The sequence below is a fragment of the Pygoscelis adeliae genome, unplaced genomic scaffold, assembly GCF_000699105.1.
Source record: "Pygoscelis adeliae isolate BGI_AS28 unplaced genomic scaffold, ASM69910v1 Scaffold114, whole genome shotgun sequence".
Taxonomy (NCBI): domain Eukaryota; kingdom Metazoa; phylum Chordata; class Aves; order Sphenisciformes; family Spheniscidae; genus Pygoscelis; species Pygoscelis adeliae.
This window is the reverse complement of record NW_008824587.1, coordinates 4736915-4751984: the sequence shown is the minus strand read 5'-3', so window position 1 is coordinate 4751984 and position 15070 is coordinate 4736915. Positions and strand designations below refer to the sequence as shown.

Below are 15070 nucleotides of genomic sequence, written 5' to 3'. Positions count from 1 at the left end.
TTGTGCTTTTCCTGCAGTTGGGATTTGAGGGAGGCCCTGTTAACCACAGGGAAGAGGAAAGCCCTGAAACACCAGACTTGAAAAATGTTTCTGCTTCTGAATTCGTTTTCCTGCAGTAATTCCAGTTATCCAGGACTTCACTCTTCTCCAGTTATTCCTGAACTAGTCTGAAGTACAGCTGGGGGGGATGGGGAGCACATAGCGAGAAGCAGACTGTGTGAAGTGCCAGTGGCGTTTCTGTTAATGCTCCTTCTGTATTGAATATAGTGTATTAGAAATCTCACTAGAATTTCAATAGAGAAAGAAGCTGTGAAAAAAGCGTAAGACTACTTTGTAAACACTTGCTTGGGGTGCTGTCTAAGAATATCCTTGCCTAGGGAGTAAAGATTTAACAACTGCGTTAGAAATAAAAAATGTCAAGGTCGAGAATTGCAGTGAACTGAAGAGCATGTTTCTAGAAAACAGAGGTAACCGTGCTCAGACAGTGCTGCTAGCCAATTCTGACGCACTCTGGTTGTGGTTCAGAGGAGGTGAGTTCTGTTCCCGTGTAATCCTGTGATTCTCTGTCTCTGTGTGTTTACAGCTAGTTCTGTATGTGTCTTCATGAAACAATGAAATATAAATACGATTTTTAACTTTTTGATGTTTGCTTCCCACCCAAATCTTTGTCCCTCTCTTACTGTCTTGTCTCTGTCCTGCTGCCTGATGTTTGGATCTTCACATTCTACAGGACTTACCTGCTAGATGGGTTAGTATTGAATTTTATATCTTTAAAAATTTGGTGATGTGTTCTGCTCTGTGTGTTTTCTTCTGTCATTACATTGCTTGTGAAAGCTGCGCTGAAACCCCTTTTATTTGAAAAGAGCAACCTGTGGCTGAGGTGGACAGACACGGGAAACAAGATTTTGGAGTAGATTAAGTAGAAACCAGTAGAAACATAACAATTTCCCAGTCAAAAGCACAAGAAATTATTAATGGGTAGCCACTGGCATACCATGGAAGTCCTAACTTTTGTTCTTGCTTTCTCTGGGGGCTTGCATGAGAAAAGGCTCTTAATCTGACAAGATATGGGAGAACACAGGATAGTCTGCCTTTGGAAAACAGCTGACATTCCTAGTTTTCCAGCACTTGGAGACTTGCGTAGTGAAATAAACTTTTCCATTAGAACTGTTCTCAGAGCTCCAAAGTATTGACCGTTTTTGGTAAGGAGGAGGGAAGACTCCCCAGGAAGAGGCTTGACTGAAATGATGTCTCTTAAAACTCTGTAGTACGCAAATATGAACTGCCCGTTTCTTAATCTGCTGCATAACCATGCCCCACAAAGATTATATTCTTGATAGGAGAAAACAAAACCTTCCCACATGAACCCACAAACTTGCCTGGGTTTGCAGGCAGTTTGATGCCTGCAGTTTTAAGTCCACTTCGTGTCCATGGAAATAGTTCCTGGTGAGGATGTATGCTGGTCATTTGTCAAGAAGGGGAAAGGAAATAATAAGATCTTTAAATGTCTTCAGACTGCCAAACCCTCTGAGAGTGTGTCTGTCCATTTAAATGTCTTCAGGATTAAAAATCTGCAGCACAATCGAAGCTTTGTAGTAAGACATAATGTAAAACGCGAACAAATAGTGTATGGGCCTGGTGCAGGGGCCTGTGTAAAGTGCTGGAGAGGAGGCAGGGGCCTTTCTCGTAGAGAGAGAAGGCTTTTCATAATAAAAGGGTGGAATCTTCGCAGATAACTGTGCTGCTTATTTGCTCTGTAATGATCACAGTGTCTTGTGTTCTGCTGTTTCTGCCAGATAAAAATAATTTGCCCCATTTTTGTTGTACAGTTTAATGGAACCGCGCAGCTTTCCCTGGAACGGATGCTGAATCCTCTGCTCCTTTGTAAAGTAGTGTTGTAGATTAGTTCTGGTATCCAAGAATGAGCGAACAGAAAGGAGCCATTTACTAAAAGACGTAGGGTCAGAGCTCGAGATCACCATGCCAAGCTCTTTTGCTGAACAAATTACCAGAAGGCTGCTGATAAGCCAGGCAGAGTTTGTCCTTAATTCTGCGTTAGTAGATTAAAAATGCAGATTTAGCTCAGAGAGGCATTGGCTGTGCTTAGCCTTCCTTGGCAAGAGGGCAGGCAGAGCTTCAGAGAAGTTTCGAGATACGAGTTACCATGCATACACCTTGCTTTTCAGTGTGCTGTAGCTGCTTGTGTGCACCTGGCGCTGCCTCTGGAGGAGGTTTTCTTTGGGGAGGGGAGGAAGAAGAATGCCTTTAAAGAATCTGTAGATGAGTTAACTGCAAGACTTTGATTAATCTCTTAGTGAGGCTCAATTTTTTCTGACTTACACGAAAATAATAACAGATTATTTTTGTGTATGTGCACCCAGCATTTGAATAATTTTCTTTCATTAAGTACTTGCTTGTGTTTGCTGCAAGGTGGTGCTGGCTTGGAGTGTGGCTCCACTGCAGTGGCCGTGTTTGGGTGTGTTCTTTCCTCTGTTCTTTCTTTCTTCTTTTTTGGAATTTACTTGGTTTCTTTTCTTTGACTAGCATAGCATATCGTCGTGTCATTCGTGTCTATCAGTATGAAGTTGGGGATGATCTATCTGGAAGGTTTTTTCCTCTTATTTTCTTACCTCACTTTGGTTTTCAAATGCACTCTTTAATTCCAAGGCTCGCTTTCCTTCCAACTAACTTTCACGGCTTAGAGATGCTTGGAGGTTTGTTTCCCTGTTGACTCCTTCCACGGTTGGTTCCCAGCTTCCTGCTCAGGGTTCTGGGCGTGCGCTTCAGCTCTTTAGATGTGCGCTGAATCTGAGCCTTAACCCTGTGGTGAGAAACACCCAGATGTTTGGTGCATTTTCAATGCTACAGAGTGATTCAGCACTTGAAATCCCTTTCTCAAGAAGCTCAAAAGCACGTAGGAGGATAGATTTCAGTGGGGATGAAAACCTGGTTTTAGTGACTTAAATACCAGCGACTTAAGTTTTAGGAACTTAAATACCAGAGAGTCAAAGGAGAGGACAGCTCACCTGCACAGCGCCCAGACTTGCTGTCCGTGCACAGGACGTTCATTATGAGCTCTCACCACACATGTTGGAAGGACAGAGATTCTTAAACACTGCTGCTTCCAGGTTGCTTAGGATCTTGGGGAGAAAAGCAGCATCCAGAGACCTTCCGTAGCTAGTCCGTATGAAGTAGATCTTGGAGACCATCACCACAGTGGTGATCTTTATATGCTGGGGGGGGGCTGCAGTGTGCCTAGAAGCTCAGTGTGGAAATCAGACTGAGAGGGGTGGCCGTGCCTCAGCTTCTCTGGGTGCAGGATGGGAGAGGTGGGGCGGGAAAGGCAACTGTCCACCAGCCACTGCTGTGTAGGAGAGGTCTGTAGTTTTCTGCAGCGCTTGTGCCATATTAAGATTATTTTTCAACCAAACCAGTAGTCTTCAAGGTCTTTTCCCCCCCATTTTATCCCCATGTAACACACCTTTGTGGAGCTCCTGTACCTTACTGGCAAATACAGCCCATCTCCAGTGAATCACCTGTAGTTCGTGTGTGCGTGTGTGTGCTGGGCACGGTGGAGCAGGGTGGGACTGCACTAAGTTTCTAATTTCGTTAGGTCCAGTAAAGCGGGCGCTTTGGATCTGGCATGAAGTGTGGCTGCTGATCGTGTTGCCTTTCAAATGGGGCTAGAAATTAACTATACAAAGAAATAAAAATCAAACAAGATGCACATGTGTCAGTCTGAAACGGGATAAGTCAGAATAAACAAAACACAAAAAGAGTGTTTAAATATCTACAGGAGAACAATACTGCTGTAAGGATTTTTAATTTCAAGGAAGGACTGTTAATTTCAAGCCCCACCTGCCATTTTTTATGGGATAAGTGCTCTTTCTCACTGTGATTCTGTGTTTAGGTCTTGTATGGTGGAGGAGTCGGGAACACTGGAATCGCAGCTGGAAGCTACTAAAGTAAGCAACACTTACCTATTGCTAAAGCACCTTTCCTAACCCATGACTTGGGAACACAGGGTGGGAATGGAAATGCGTGTAATTATGTGGTAAAATCTTAATTGATTTTACACGTTTTGAGTACTGAAGAGACCTTTGGGATTATCTATTTACATATCTGATGTCTACTTATATCACAAGCCATTAAACAACACTGATGTAGTTTTCCTTTTTGTTCTTTTCTAAACGAGCGGGGTAGGGCAGAGAGGACGCAGTTATTCTCAGCACATTTCCCCAATAACGGGGTTTTGGCTCAAGAACTGGTTTGCAAGCCCTGTTGGTTTCCAACAGCATGCGTGAAGAGGAACGTCGTTTTGAATACTATTTTACAAATCCCAGTACCTGTGTATATACAATCCCAGCAGAAAAAGAAGAGTATAGTTCCTCCTCTGCTGGCCTGCGTTCTAACTTTTTAAGGGTTTGGTTTTTTTTTTTTCTCCTTGATTTTTCTCCTCTTTGCTCCCTCCTAACAGCGCAAGCACCAGGAGATCCGAGCTATGAGGAGCCAGCTGAAGAAGATTGAGGACCTTGGAGCAGCCATGGAAGAGGCACTTATCTTGGACAACAAATACACCGAACACAGCACCGTGGGGCTGGCACAGCAGTGGGACCAGCTTGACCAGCTGGGGATGAGAATGCAGCACAATCTGGAACAGCAGATTCAAGCTCGGTATTGCCTGCCTCGTGTGCAGTGTAAAGTGTATCTAACTTGGGGGGGATAAAAGATCGGAGACAGACCTGCCTGTGTCTGAAAACAAACCTTGTGTGATCCGTGCTAACGAGTCTCTCCTGTGCTCTAATGGGTGTAGTGAGCTCGTAAATCCCCACGGCCTCCCGGCTCTCTTCAGAGGGATGAAGTTAGCAGTTTTGGAAATAGTTCCTGTTGGCCATTAGCAATGACGAGATCTTAGAAGAATCGATTTATTCTGTTGAGCTGTGGTGATGTAATGTATTGTTTGCTCATTTGTCCTCACCTTCTGATGCAGACGCTGGCTTGGGGCAGATGGACTCCAGCAGAGTTCTGCAGTTTAGGAACTGTTCACTAGCCTTGCTGCTTCCTTTTCAGAAACACGACTGGAGTCACCGAGGAGGCTCTGAAGGAGTTCAGCATGATGTTCAAGTGAGTCGCAGGGAAAGCATGCGATTTCTGGCACACGGATGGCTGCTGTTCACAAGATTCTCTGACTGATCTGTTTGTAGCGCCTTTATGGTCTGCCCAATTTTGCGCTGAGCTGCTCTGAGCTCTGCCGGATGGCAAAAGCCTCCGGAGACACCCGCTGCTGGCGGGGTGCAGCCACGGCCGCCTGAGCGCCGCTCCTGGGCACGCTCGCTTGTGGGCACAGTGGTGCAGGAACTGGGAGTGCCAGTGAATTCCAGCTGGGAATATAGCCATTTTTGGGTGCTTTTTTAAGCAAAGTAAAGAATTTATGCTTACTTTTTATGTATGTTAGCTAGAACTATTTAGATTGAAGCTCATTCGTCCAGAATAGTGGGCTAGCTATAATCTGTTCTCGTTTTCAGCCCACTTTACAGCTTTCGGTACTCAACAACTGACAAAAATGTGGGCTTTGTTTTTATGTTTTTAGGCACTTCGACAAGGACAAATCTGGACGACTTAATCACCAGGAGTTTAAGTCTTGCTTGCGCTCTCTCGGCTACGACCTGCCTATGGTTGAGGAAGGAGAGCCAGACCCAGAGTTTGAGTCTATTCTTGACACTGTAGACCCCAATAGGTACGTGGGTTGGACCTTTTTATGTTCCAAAATGTTGTATCGGTATCCTTAGGGGAGTTGGCTGGAAGGTCTCTCACAGGCTGAGAGCTGGGCTTGCTCCTGTTGTGGAGAGGCTATGGTTGTTTTCACAACAATTCATGTAAAGGAGTCTATGAAGGCAAGACTGACATTTGTGAAGAAATTTAGAAAGCGATCTGGTGTTGACAGTCTCCTGCGTTAAGACTTTCACTCCTCTCCCAAAAAAGTTAAAGCCCCTCTCAGGAGGGTATGGAAGCGCTGTGCTCCAGGTATTAATGGACGGCAGTGTTCACACGCTGTGTTTCACCGGCAGGGATGGACACGTCTCGCTGCAGGAGTATATGGCATTTATGATCAGCAGGGAAACAGAGAATGTGAAATCCAGCGAGGAGATCGAGAGCGCCTTCCGTGCCCTCAGCTCAGAGGGGAAGCCCTACGTGACCAAGGAGGAGCTCTACCAAGTGAGTGTACACTGGTGGTGGCCCACCGGGGAGGAACAGACGGAGGCTTTTTGTTTGTAGACTGTTAACAAAGACCAGCACTAGTTGCTTGGAGGTTCATGGCACTGCAGTCGAGTCGGTCCTGAACCTGCAGAGGTATCCTCTGCCGCAAACACAGAAATGATGGTAGCAGCCCTTCCCAGTTGCTTTCTTTCCTCTATAGAGGAAGAGGAAAAGCTTTAACTGCCAAAGAACCACTCAGGTTGAGTAAAACAAGAGCTACTCAAAGGCCTGGGAAGGGGTTGCGTTCACTGTGTCTGTCCTCAGAAACTCATGCTTTCCTTTAATCGTTTGGGAGACTAGAGGGAGATGTTTCTCCAGACAGCAATTCAAAGGAGAAACTTAAGCCTAAGCTTAGACAGTATGAACATCTCCTCCCTCTCGCGGCCCTGCCAAGGCAGCAAGTTTTTCCTGTCTGAATCCCACCAGCTGGCAGAGAAATAAAGAGGTTGCACTGCTTCCTCGTATCGGTTACCTGTTCTGTCTTCTCTTTGGTGGGAAGACTCAGGTCAGACTTTCCAACCCTTAACCAAATAGTGTGAACAGCCAGAGCATTTCCATGCCGGGCGCAGTTCTGCTGCTCTGGCTTCTGCTCCGAGCCGTGTGCCCCCAGGAAGGGGAAGGCTGCTCGTAAACGCCCCATCCGCAGCCTCAAAATGCCCGTCTCCACCTCCGCGCTGTCTTTTGTCTTTCAGAACCTGACCCGGGAACAAGCCGATTACTGCATTTCTCACATGAAGCCCTACATGGACGGCAAGGGCAGAGAACTTCCTTCTGCCTACGACTACATAGAATTTACACGTTCACTCTTTGTGAATTGATCTAAAACACTAGTACCAGAAGATGCAAAGAACATGCTCACGTTTGCTGACTATAGCTCTGCATGTCTCTCTCTCTCTTTGTGCTCTACAATAATCAATGTTACTTTATGATGTAACCTTAAACTGCTTAGCTTAAAACTCTTAGGGAAAACAAACATATTGCAGTGTGCTTCAATAAAAGTTACTGGTCGAACCACATCATCTTGTGTTTAATGGCTAAATGCAAATGTGGCTGCTAATGTGGATGAAACGCCAGCTGTCGTGGTTACGTGTGTTTCACAGGCAACACTGTGGAAGAGGCGTGTGGGTAACTTCTCCTGGAGTCAGAGCAGTAACAAGCTTCACGCAGCTGGTTGCGTGGCTGCCTCAGTCCGTGATCTCGCTTGCCAGCTGCTCCAGACGATTCATTTCCCTGGGTCCCTGCTCAGTGAAGTCGGAACTCAGCTGCCAGACTTTAACTGTACCGGTAGCATCCCCTGCTGCCAAGAGCCGAGTTTGCTTGATGTTAAATTCTAAACAGTTCACGGGGCGCTCGCCCGCGGCCTGCTTTAGGGAAACGGCAGGTTTCTGCGAGCTCTTCCCAAAGTCAAACAGGTGCACGTCTCCTGTAAAACACAAACATTTATTGCAGCTTTACGGCAACGGACTTTGCGTTTAACAGCAGATGAGCATCTGCTTAGTCTGGAACTTGAGTTTTTCTTTTTAGCCCGTTTCCCCTTCCCTCTGATGGTGTCTAGGCTGTGACAGATAGCTGACGTCACTGCAAGACAGCGCAGATTTATTCTGCTGTCAGAGACCTGAAACCAGGTTGTCGGAATCTGTGAAATCTCCATTCCTTAACTCGGAACTGTTTGGGCAGTTTTCTAGGGAAAAATTTCTTTGTTTAACCCATTAGCTCTTGAAATAAATGTCAAAAACAAGGACGCTGGAAATAAGTTTTAGCCACGGTAATCTTGGCGTGCTATAGCCCTGTGAATGGCTGTAGCAACAGAAGTAAAGGTATCAAAAGTGAAAAATAACTGTGACTGAAGTTGTCTTGCTAGTTAGAAATGACTCCGTTATTGCACGGTACAAACAACAGTCCTTGCTCTCTGCTTGTGGGAAATGCTCATCAGAACAACTGACTTGTACTAACTGATACTCGGCACAATCTTAACTTTATGTCTGAGAAGAGGCACCTGCAGTTACTTGCCTTCCCCAGACGCAGCCGCAAAGACCAGTGGTCGAACTGGAGACCAGCGTACGCAGAAGAGGTACTTCTTTGATAACTGAAGAGAAACGAGGGGTTGTGTCTGCAACATGGAGTGCAAGTGAACTTGTCCATCGGTCCCACAGCTCAGAAAGAGGTTCCTGGGGGAGGGAGGAAGCAAGAAACAACTCTTTTGGCTTTATTGCTAAAGATACAGAACAAAAATCAGTCAAGGAGCATAATCTTGGACGATGTTACTGCTTTGCCAAGGTCTGAATGCGTTTCCTAAAGTGGCGATTTCCAAGCTGTACCCTGGCACGTGGTCTGTAGAGACACAGCTTTGTTACTGCCCTCAATTCAGTTTAATGAGGGCTCGCGTTGTCCGCTGGTGGGGGGTTGTGGGCCAGAGATGCCTGAGAACTGCTGATCCAGAGACGGGCATTGTTAGAGTTGTGTTTGTCTCATGCAAATTAAATGCAAACCCGGGCTGTCAGCATGTTTCATAGAAACACGGCTCGGGGCCTCTTCCGTGGATGGTGGGTAAATGCAGGCGGAGATGTGAGCTTCTGATTTAAGTTCTGGCAGCTACTAGTTAGATTTCTGACGGGCAGATCACTTAAGCACTGATAAGTAAATGACTTTTTCAGTTCCTCCCCTTGTCTTTAAATTGCTCTTTAATATTAACATCTGGAATGATCTAAGGAAGGTGCTGACGTTCTATGCTGGCCCGAGTACAAACGCTGTTTTGCGTCACTCGTGTTGTGCCCACACGCAGCATATCGGAGTGGGCAGCTTCACCAGAGCCAGTGGACATTGTTTCTCCTACAACGGGAAGTTACCTGATCGCGTTCCCGAGGCCAGGTGACCCTTTTTTGGAACTTGTACACACACACACACACCCCGGGGGCTATTTGAAAAATGCACCTGTAGAGCCAGGCAGTAATTTGTGTCCAACACGCAGCAGCGGTGTTAATTCACAGCACTTGCCTGTGGAAGGGCGAGCAGCTCACGGAGTACACCGGCCCTCCGTGCGGGGAGAAGGCGAGCTCCGCCGGTGCCCTGAGGGGAACAGAACTGCCTGCCCGATGGAGAGCCAGCGTCTCTGCTGCGGTGGAGCACTTCAGGGAATAGCCGCCTTCCACACCGACAACGAACACGCGGGGATCGAAGTGTGAAAAAGAGAGCGAGGTCACACCAACGGCTGCCTCTCCCCAGGCGAACTGGGAGAAAAAGAGACAAAGCTGTTGTGAGAGCTGGGGGCTCCGGCGAAACGCACGTGCGGTTAGAGCAGCATGACCCAGCCTGCCAGGGGCCCAGCGAGCCGTTCACTGCACAACTTGCACCAGCTGCGATGTCTGTAGCACTGCGCAGCCTTTAACCTCTGCAGCATCCTCCTACGAGGGGATTCCTGTGAATTGCTATTATTATAAGCAAGTTCTCTTCTCCATCCCAACAGCTTCTCTTCAGAGCACAGCAAAACCTCGCCTGTTGCCAGTCTTCCAAGGAGTGATTCCAGTGTGGGAAGGAGATGGGGATCAAGGGTTAGTGCGTATGTTCAGAAGGGGCTTTTCCTGGCCCTTCTCATGTGGAAGGTGAGCTCCGCCACGTGGGCTCCAGAGCTGAGAGTGTTTTTCTCAGCTCAGCCCTCTTTGAACTGCTGAACTCACCTTCTTCAGCTGAGTGCTGCGAGGGATCTGCTGAGCCACCATGGCGAATCCTTCGGCCAAGGCCAGCCGACCATCTCGCTCCTCCCTCCACACCAGGATTTTTCCGTCCGTCGACACGCTCAACAGCCGGGCGTGGTTTCTGTGCTTGGCGTCAGGTAACCAGTTAACCTGTTCCAAATACCATGAGCTCATGACGAGGGGGACTGTCACGACTGCCAAGCCCACCCCTGGCAGCCTGCGGTCCCCTGACCCGCCAAGGCAACACGGGAGCAGAGCCAGGCGGCAGCCAGTGATCTTGGTACCAAACCAGCTTCTGCTGGGAGCTGGCACGCAGACGTAGACGTGAGGAGAGAAATGCGTTTAGGTCTTCAGGGCTGAGTTCTGTATTGCAGCTTCTGTGGTTCACCTGCCATCGCTTTTGAGACATGGTCTCAAAAAAAAAGTCACGGTACCCCAGAAGGACAAAAACCCCTAGGGAGCCAGACTGCATGACAAATTGTGACCCTGCGTGTTTTAACGTTCGTTAAACCATGACAACCACTGCAAGTATTGTTGGCTGCATCTGCATCAATAAACAGTTACAGCACGGGAACAGACCTACTCTTCATTTATCCTGTGCAGAGAGAAGTTATTTTTTACTTGCAAGTGTCCAGTTCAGCAAATGCCTGTTCAGTAGCTAGATTCAGGGAAAAACAGCCAACCAAAAGAGAACATAACCACTGAAATGTAGCGGCCTGTCTGAGAGCTTCAGGTAACGCACCAGTAAGGTGAATAGGAACTGAAAGTATGAAATAGAGCAACGGCACCTCTCGGCTCCCCCAGCTGTGGCTATTGTAGATGTTCTCTGTTACCTGATAGACTGGATCAGCGTGAGTGTCATCTGTCATCCCCGTCTTCCAGATCACGGGGTCTTCTGTTCTGCTGGTATCCCACACCACCAGCTCCCCACTGAACAGGCCACCTGAAAGGACAAAGAAACCCATGAAACACCTAAGGGCTAAGAGCACACAAACACAAGTAATGCAAGAGGCAGTTCGTGCTGTTATTACAACAGAACCAGGGATAACTTTTCTTATTGCCAGGGAGTATGAGCAGAGTTCTGGCAGTAGCAGTCCTCAGCAGAAAGGGTGACAAATGAAGCTCTGGTGGAAACAGGCCCACCAGCTTCAGGGGACCGGCAGCTATATACAGGGTACAGTCAGCTCCGGTGTAAGAGAATATAGCTCTACTGAAATAAGTACACTCTTCCCACTTACACCAGGGCTGAATTTCCTTCTATCATCTCCCTTTGAGGAGATGATACAAAGGCAGATGTGACTGAAAGAGCAAGTCCCAGTTCCCAGTCCAGAAGCAACACTGCACTTATCAGTGTTGGCGAGCGTTAGTTCCTCGGTTTGAGGAGCTGCAGCACCACTACTTCTGCAAGAAATCTTAGGCTGAGCCGAGAGAGAGAAAAAAAATGATCCAAGCTGAAGGAAATAAGGGTACATTTCAGATAGGACCTAAGGTTAAGAGCAACCTACCGGCTATCAGTGAAGGCTGGGAGGGGTGGAAAGCCAGGCACATGACAGAACTGGGAACATCCACCACGAGGTCAGGGCGCTGCGGATTCAACCCTCTTCTGTCCAGATTCCAGGTACAGACATAGGATTTTTCTGTGCTCCAGTCCCCACCGTCCAACCTGAAGAAGACAAAGCCACGTCTTGCCTTGTCTGTTCCTCAGAGAATCCGTCTAGCAGAGCTCTGGTATGCCTGACTCGTCATTTAAACATGCTGCTTTGTGGCTTGAAGGAAAACTGAGGTGAAGGGATCGTGAGGCGATGAAACTTCTCTGCAGGCTAGTATATATACAGTATGTGTCTGTACTTATAGAACAAAGTGCCTGCAAGTAAATCTCAGATACGATTCACTATTCCAAGATCCACTAACCATTCAAATAACGGGAACAATCTAAAGGGCACATACAGAAAGTTGCTGTGAGTATTTGGGAATGAAAATCCAAGGAGACCAAATTGCTGCTGATTTGCAAACTGGCTGAGTTGCAAGCCACGTTTCCTCTAAACATGCACTCAAAGATCCCGGGTCTGAGAATACACAGCGAGGAAATACCTTACCTGGAGGACTGATAGGGGCTGAAAAGACTTACTGAGTCTCGCTTGGCCTGAGATAAGCAGCGCGATTTGAAGTCTAGGTGCCTCCACAGGAACAGAGAACATTCTTCACAACCACCAAATGGCGTTGATGACCCTGCATAAATCACGCCACGCACCCCAGCTCTAGAGATTTCGATCCCGTCCTATGCCCATCATACTTGTTTGCCACAAGTGGCTCATGAATTATTACTCTGGGATGCTAAAAGACACCCGCCACTCTACTTTCTTCAGTATTTCTGTTTCATTCATCGCACGCTTACCAAAATGTTACGTGTATTCTGTCACCAGCACCACACTGACCAACGTGATGTCCCGTCTGGCTACAAGATGACACGGAGGGCAAAGATCTACAGAACAGTCAGTGGCCAGGACAGGAAGCAATTATTTTGAGCCTGACTTCTACTGCCTTTATTTGATGCTCTTAATTGTTTTATTGGAAGAGATATGATCAAATAAAAGGAGCAATTTTTCATCCAATGGGTAGTTGATCTGTGAAATTCCTTTTTAAAGGATGTTGTAGATGCTAAAAGTTTACACAGATTCACAGAGGCCGTGTAAGTTCATGGAAGGGAATTCTACCGAGGGTAACCACAGACATAGAAACCACATTCTAATCTGAAAACAGCTGTAGACTGGGAGAGCAGAAGGGGCAAGTAACTTACAGGTTTGCCCTGTTTTACCCTTCCCTACGCATTCACTCACGGATCCCCTTTTTGCTGGGGCTTTTAATCTAAGGAAACGGTAGTAGAAGGAAAAAGGAGTAAGGGCAGCAGTAGGGCACAGAAGGAGAGGCTGTCATAGACATTCACTGGATTAGATGAAAGTTTTGTCCAACTCTCAATTCAGAAATTCTTAAATGTTTGTTAGCACATGTCCGTGGCATCAGGCGCACGTGTGAATGGGTGCCAGGTTCATCCGGGGTGCTAAGAGACCACATTAAAACAACACGATCTTCAATGAAGATAAGCGCGTACTTCCAAACCTCACCCACATATATTTGCAAGTGCATCTGCTCTTTGCATTTTCTTTCCAAACAGAATCTATCTAGAAACAAATCAGCAAGAGCACATGTATCCATTTTCGGGGCAGGGGGGAAGGTTGAAGAAATAAAAGCCATAATTTAAGACTGCCCTGAGATTTTGTTTCTTTGAATATGAATTATTTAACTTGCGCAAGGTGCATATATATGTCTAGTTTATTACTGCAGAGGAAGCGAACATATCTAAAACTTGGGTCAGCCTGGGACGTCGCACCAACCTCAGTTGCGCTCTCAATCCATTCAGATACTCACCGGCCATACGAACATGCAACAACGGATCCGGTTGCATTCCATGAGACGCTGGTAACCTGTAGGTTTTGATCCTGAGCCTCTGGGTATGACAACGTATGCAAACACAACACCTGGAAGAGATCAAATTCAAGCACTGAAGCAATAATCTCCGAACGCAGATAAGATCTGTGCATGCCCCTGCATACGATCGTGTGGTTACCGCGTAGGCTTCCCCTCTATCCAAGTAGCGCACAGATACCCGTGAAAAAGTTGTTGAATTCCTATAGGGGGGGGGAACCAAAGCACATGACCCTACCAAACCAACTGTTGCTTCATAGTTAGCTCTCACGGACTGCACACTTCCAGGGGCTGCACGACAACTCTGGAAGGCTGTGCCGTAAGGATTTACGACAGCCCCCCAGGTATGAGTCTAGCACTCGCTAAGCTTCACAAGCAATGGTCTGAAAACGACTGTACCAACATGTAGTGACTGATACAAGTTGCTTCCACTCTTGAGCACTGTACACTAAACACATATAATCTAAATAGCAAGAGCTGCCGAATCACTGAGTGCGACTGTTCCTAGATAACCACTAGTCTGGCCTGCTCTAAAGGGGCTACTGGAAGCTGAAGATAAGCCTACACCAACCGCAGGCTTCCTTCTCACAAAGCTGCTGCAACACAGTCACTAGCAGGAAGAAGTGTTTTACCAAGCAAGGCCAGGCTGTAAGCAAGCTGCAGAAAACAACAACGAGTAATTTCTAATTATTAGAATCTGGAAAGAACAATCTCAGCAGTAAGAAATAGAAGTGACGAGTTAGAGCCACTGCAGCCCGCTCTGCTTGGGCGATGACAAGGATCTGAATTGTGTCAACTTACTGTTTCGTTCTGATCTGTCCAGTTCACTTCAAAGCCATCAAAGGCACGGCTTTTCCAGTTTTTATTTAGCTCTTTGATAACAGCATCCTCCACTCTCTGAAGGAATGATAGAAGGCTAGTGTAATCTACTCGGACTTCTTGCTGGAAGTCTTGGACAGCATCTTTACTTTGATCTGTCTGCACGCCGGCATCTCGGCTAGTATGAGACTGTACTGCAGCTTCTGCTGTTGAAATTTTCCCAGTCTGGCAGCTTTTCTAGTAAAAGAAGACAGACACTCCATAATCCAAACAGGAAAAAGAGAGTGCTGCACAAAACATTCAAAGCATCTTCCCCTTTTTGGCATGTCACAGAGACATTCAAGCACCTTTGCACACCTCTGGTTCATGGTTAAAAGCAGGGTGCCTCCATAACTGTCCAGGAGCCGGTGATGTATCTGTGACCTTCACATGATCTGATATGAGACAGAGACGCCTGAATGCCAGTCAGATTCCGGCCACGTGCTCTACAGCGTGGAACGGGGAGGATGAGAGAAAGGAAGGCGGCAGTGAGCCTCCAGAGGAACTAGCAAACACCGAACGCGATGGCAAGCACGGTGTTATCAGCTCTCAAACTACTGGCTTTGCGGCAGCTGCACGGGTGTTTCTTCGCCAATTTGTAGAAAGGGCCTAAATTAGTAAAATGCTGCAAAGGGGCAGAGCCAGCAGGCAGACGCCGGCACCTCGGGCCCACCCGCCGCCGGCTCTGCCCCGAGGACCGGGCACCGGCAGGGATGCAAACTCCCCGCGGGGACGGTCTCCCTCCCAGGCCGCGCTGGAGCAGCGGGACCTGCGGGGGG

At 47.3% G+C, this 15070-nt stretch overlaps 2 protein-coding genes across 6 annotated transcripts in view; one reads left to right on the top strand and one right to left on the bottom strand.

The window, feature by feature from the left end:
* SPTAN1 (spectrin, alpha, non-erythrocytic 1) overlaps positions 1–7273 on the top strand; it is a 50395-nt gene extending 43122 nt beyond the window's left edge. For 3 of the 5 annotated variants that reach the window (XM_009322116.1, XM_009322113.1, XM_009322112.1), the window contains 8 exons: positions 731–748; positions 2545–2607; positions 3911–3965; positions 4478–4674; positions 5071–5124; positions 5591–5737; positions 6069–6216; positions 6951–7273. In XM_009322116.1, the coding sequence (XP_009320391.1) occupies positions 731–748; positions 2545–2607; positions 3911–3965; positions 4478–4674; positions 5071–5124; positions 5591–5737; positions 6069–6216; positions 6951–7076 (808 nt within the window). In that variant the 3' untranslated portion in view covers positions 7077–7273. The remainder of the gene's footprint in view (positions 1–730; positions 749–2544; positions 2608–3910; positions 3966–4477; positions 4675–5070; positions 5125–5590; positions 5738–6068; positions 6217–6950) is intronic. The other 2 variants (XM_009322115.1, XM_009322114.1) reach the window with 1 other exon arrangement.
* Positions 7270–15070, bottom strand: part of WDR34 (WD repeat domain 34) — a 25142-nt gene continuing 17341 nt past the window's right edge. Inside the window, exons 2-9 of the mRNA XM_009322198.1 lie at positions 14235–14489; positions 13377–13486; positions 11456–11613; positions 10784–10893; positions 9933–10100; positions 9253–9485; positions 8269–8426; positions 7270–7681 (exon numbers count right to left, since the gene is read on the bottom strand). Of these exons, the coding sequence (XP_009320473.1) occupies positions 7443–7681; positions 8269–8426; positions 9253–9485; positions 9933–10100; positions 10784–10893; positions 11456–11613; positions 13377–13486; positions 14235–14489 (1431 nt within the window). The 3' untranslated portion in view covers positions 7270–7442. The remainder of the gene's footprint in view (positions 7682–8268; positions 8427–9252; positions 9486–9932; positions 10101–10783; positions 10894–11455; positions 11614–13376; positions 13487–14234; positions 14490–15070) is intronic.